This window comes from Triticum dicoccoides, chromosome 6B, assembly GCF_002162155.2.
Source record: "Triticum dicoccoides isolate Atlit2015 ecotype Zavitan chromosome 6B, WEW_v2.0, whole genome shotgun sequence".
Lineage (NCBI taxonomy): Eukaryota > Viridiplantae > Streptophyta > Magnoliopsida > Poales > Poaceae > Triticum > Triticum dicoccoides.
The window spans coordinates 252,395,603-252,400,156 of record NC_041391.1 but is presented as its reverse complement, the minus strand read 5'-3'; the positions used below and the strand labels follow the sequence as shown (position 1 = coordinate 252,400,156).

At 42.5% G+C, this 4,554-nt stretch overlaps 1 protein-coding gene across 1 annotated transcript; it reads left to right on the top strand.

The window, feature by feature from the left end:
• The first annotated feature begins 719 nt into the window (after nucleotides 1-719).
• On the top strand, nucleotides 720-4,232 carry LOC119324285 (D-amino-acid transaminase, chloroplastic-like). The gene is made up of 5 exons (XM_037598052.1): nucleotides 720-971; nucleotides 1,998-2,053; nucleotides 2,714-2,892; nucleotides 3,171-3,844; nucleotides 3,975-4,232. Exons 1-5 carry the CDS (start codon nucleotides 797-799, stop codon nucleotides 4,067-4,069), a joined length of 1,179 nt encoding a protein of 392 aa, XP_037453949.1. The 5' UTR covers nucleotides 720-796; the 3' UTR covers nucleotides 4,070-4,232.
• Nucleotides 4,233-4,554: the final 322 nt, after the last annotated feature.

Here is a 4,554-nt window from a genome sequence, read left to right as displayed (position 1 = left end):
TTCTAGATCAGCAGGTACCAAGTCAATCAAGCCCGCTGATCAAGCTACATCCTGAGGTCGGACCATTGCCTGTCCGCAGATACACCAAGGGATATGTCTTTTAGGCCTCCTTTTTGAGCGTCAACACGTTATTCATAAATTATCCTATAAAGAGGGGCAAATTGGGTTCATCATCCTCGAGTAGGCAGAGGTCGACAAAATTAGCATAGAGATGGAAAAGTTGGCTACCATCCTGTAGCGGTTGGTTGAAGAAAACATACTTCACGGAGAGTTTGACGCACACTGCTTCATACGTAGTATTATGCAACTATTTATGCAAACTTTGTTGTTGGACATCCGAGTGCAAAGGTTTTTGGCCGGTTTTCCCTTGAGAAGGTAACCCAAGGTTTATCATTTATGGAACCAACCTGCATCCCTAACACTTCTAGCGTGGCTGTAGTCACACTAGTTACGCTAGTTTCAGCAAGTAACGAGTGGATAGTGCAAATGAAATATTCGCATTCTACTAGAACAAATAAGAACCGTGGATAAAAGCACAAGTATATGATATTTTAGAGGTTTATACTCATCTAGAGAATTAGAACGGGGCCTATAAATTCATTAGTGGCATCTTATAATTGCATAGTCATGTGAATTGAATAATCCAAATAATCATATGAGGTGCGACCGCCCAGGTCCCAGGTTCCAACGGCCCCCAACTTGTGCAGAAAAAAGAATGAAGGGACTCTGACGAAGTGCCGATTCGCTGATAGCCTACGGTACGGTTCCATTTCCACCTCTGCCTAATTCTCCTCCGATGGCCCACCTCTCCGCCCCGCCTGCTGCCGCCGGCCACCGCGTCTCCCCTTCGCATCGGCCGATCCTCGGTGTGAAGAAAATCGCGCCGTCATCGGGCCGAGCCGTCGCGCCGGCTGGGCTTCCTTCGTGGAGGGCTGCGGTGGCTACAGCCGCCGCGAGCTCCAATCGGGCAGGTTTGTTGCGTGCAGTTTCTCGCTTCTGTCCTTTCGTTCTCGGTGCATCGTTACAGTCGGGGCTGTGCCCAGCTCCGTGGTGATCGGCTTCGTGCGGCTGCCGTCTCGTACCTTTCGTTGGTGCCAGAGAAGGACTAAACATTTTTCCAGCCCTGCTTTCCCATAGTGAATTTGTTCAGTCATGCATTTTGTTCGCCCGAACTTAGAGAGCGTTTCATCGGTTATAATTTACGAACATTAGTTCCGTTCCAAGTTTGCCTGAAGTGCCCTGCATTTTGAGTCTGTTTCCTTTGTATACGAGTTAACATATATTGTTCGGGTTGATAAAGGTTGCTGAATTGGAACTCTTTTTCATGTGGAATGGATCATTGATGTGAATGGGGCTTACCTTTCTACAATAATATGAGTATTTTAAGTGACAATATATGTCTAATGTAAGTTTCTCCTGGTAAGATGAACTAGTTTAAGTCTGCAAAGATACTATGGTTTTTTTTTTTTTGAAGCGTCACCGGGGGCAGAGAAAACTGCCCACCTGAATTTTCATCAACCATCAACCAAGACTGGATATGTGTTGCGTTTATGTGTAGTGTTGTTGTATCGTGAGCTCATGCTGATCAGGATATGTGTTGTTTGTTTTGGTGACTCTGTTTCATGATGATCCTTCATGATAGGCTGATGCAGTGTGAGGCCAGTTCCTCTAGTCAAACATGGTATTTCTACAATTTCCCCAAAAAAGACTGTATTTCTACAAATTAGTGATAATTTCCTACTCCTTACATCTTGATTATTTGGGTTTGAAATAACTGCATATATTTAACACCAGCTGAGTTGAGCACAAATGGTCGTGTTTCGCCCTTTGATACCTTTTAGGTATCTCTGGTTGTATTTAGATACTTTTGGAAATATCATAATTCTCAGGTCTCTGCTCTCACATACATGAAATCCGTTGTGTGTACCGAGACCAACACCACTCTTAGCAGTCCCTTTTGCAATAATATTAAACTAAACAGCTACTTTGTTCTGCAGCACCGGCCGGCACCATTGTCAATCCAATTGATGTCCCTCTCTTGTCTTTCTCTGAGGTGGACTTCTTTGTCTCTTGTCTTGTCTGCTATAGTTTAATTGGAATCTTTTGCTGGCATTTGCAAAACATGGAAGTTTGATGCTTCCATCTTTTCGAAACAAACTGTCCTACTTGTTCTCATTACTCTTGTACTCGTCGTAGTTACTAGCTAATGCTTTGGTTAGCGCACAGTTGTCTACATTATACATTACACTGTTAGCGTACGCTAGATGGACACTGTATTCTGCATTGAAGTTCTTCAGAACTGTTTGTTGCAACCACTGTATGTTTGGCAACCTCGAAGCACTGTTTCATCTTCGCTTAGCTTTCTTGATTAGCAAAACAATCTGCAGAGTTATAGAAAGACATTTGGGGATTGCCACTGGGTTCAATTTGGCAAGTGTCCAATCAGAAGTTTTCCTTCAAGGCATACCCTAGTACTTACATGAAGGTAGAGACTGCCTTGGAGCATTTCTTAAGTTCCAACTTCTTTATCAGATTGTATAGAAAAAACGGGAAACGTGAATTATGCATCTAAACTGCATTAGATTTTTTTATTCCCAACAGTTTAATATTTGTCTAAGATGTGTTGACGAAGCGATTGATGAAAGTAGGATCTTCTCTTGAAACGTGGTGCCACAACACAAACTTAAGTAAAACTGAGCTTTATTTCCTATAGATTGCAGAAAGGCTTGATGCGTTCCAAGCATCTGGTGCTAGAAGTCAAAATTACGTGGCCATGTACTCTAGTATTTTTGGTGGAATTACCACAGATCCCTCAGCAATGGTGATACCGCTTGATGACCACATGGTCCATAGAGGACATGGTGTTTTTGATACTGCTGCTATTATGGATGGGTAAGAAATCTGCTTCTATCAACTAGCATGAATTTCTAAGATGTCTATCTTTTTTCTACTTAACCCGTCATTTACTCTTAGTATATATATTAAAGTTTGTCAGTTTTTAAGTTTCTTCTTGTCTACGCACATGCATTCATTCTTGCATGCGTGTGTGCAGTTGTGTGTGAATTTGGCAAGTGAACAAGGGGTTATTGTTTTTCCTCAATTTCTTTTAAGTAATGGTCCAAACTTCATCTGTACCAATTACTTAACTTTTTTTTCCATATTACTGGCAGTCACCTTTATGAGTTAGAACAGCATATCGACCGCTTCCTGAATTCTGCACAGATGGCCAAAATCCCATTGCCATTTGACCGTTCAACAATTCGAAGTGTACTTATTCAAACTGTGTGTGCATCAAAATGTCCTCAAGGATCACTCAGGTACTGGTTGTCTGTTGGACCTGGAGACTTCCAATTATCTTCATCTGGCTGTAGAAACCCAGCTCTCTACGCTGTTGTCATTGAAAGTCCATCTTTGCCAGAACCGTCGGGCTGCAAAGTGATTACATCATCCATACCGGTAAAGTCTCCACAGTTTGCGGTCATGAAAAATGTAAACTACCTGCCGAATGCACTCACCAAGCTGGAAGGTGAGGAAAATGGTGGGTTTACCGGCATCTGGTTGGATGATGAGGATTTCGTTGCTGAGGGTTCAAACATGAATGTTGGCTTTGTGACACCGAACAAGGAACTTCTCATGCCCCGCTTCGACAAGATCCTGAGTGGGTGCACGGCAAAACGGGTTCTGGCCCTTGCCGAGCAGCTAGTGGAGAATGGAATGCTCAGTGGGATATCTTCAAGGAATGTGAGTGTCCAGGAAGGGAAGGAGGCCGACGAGATGATGCTCATTGGGAGTGGAATTCTTGTCAAACCTGTTGTTCAGTGGGATGATCAGATGATTGGCTCCGGTAAGAAGAATTCTTTCTTAAAATTCAGTTAGCTAGTTTTAATCATGTCAACTTTCTTTAAAACATTTCATGGTTTACTGCAAACTCCAACATCTGCCAAATGCCAATTGCTTTCCATGTTCCTTCACAGGTAAAGAAGGCCCAATTGCTCAAACACTTTTCAGCCTTATTCTTGAGGACATGAGATCTGGTCCCCCCTCAGTTCGTATCCCTGTCCCTTACTGAAACCCCCTGCATTATAGTCCTTGCAGGATACACGTGAACAAAGACATAAATATTGTAAATTTCATGTGTCACATAAAAGCTACATGAATATACTGGCAGCAGTGTTCCTGTTGGTCTTTGCAAAAATCATTTGGAACCATTCTTGTGTGTCAACCTTATGCCTTTTTAGGCATGTCAAACGAAAACACTCTTCTACTCTAGTTTCCTGCACATATACCTCTCATTGAAGTGTAGGAGACGAGGCTTTTAGTGAAATGTTTCCTTCTCTAAACGAGGTTTGCGTAATATGGCAAAAGCTATGTGTTGCTCTGATTTTGACCAGATCTCTATCTGGAATTTGGAATTTTCAGTGTGCCGATAGAGGTTTGGGGTAATTGACTTAGAGATCTTTACGGACCCCCAACACCCAAAATAAATGTCCCCACATAAATGATTGAATTTGGAGATGTAATTGAAGGATCAAAGATGTCGATAATGTCGACTAG

Bases quoted from the DNA above. Each gene is read 5' to 3' on its own strand.
- LOC119324285 (XM_037598052.1), top strand. From the start codon at position 797: ATGGCCCACCTCTCCGCCCCGCCTGCTGCCGCCGGCCACCGCGTCTCC. The intron at 2,893-3,170 runs GTAAGAAATCTG...TATTACTGGCAG, and splicing joins ACTGCTGCTATTATGGATGG to TCACCTTTATGAGTTAGAAC. The intron at 3,845-3,974 runs GTAAGAAGAATT...GTTCCTTCACAG, and splicing joins TGATCAGATGATTGGCTCCG to GTAAAGAAGGCCCAATTGCT.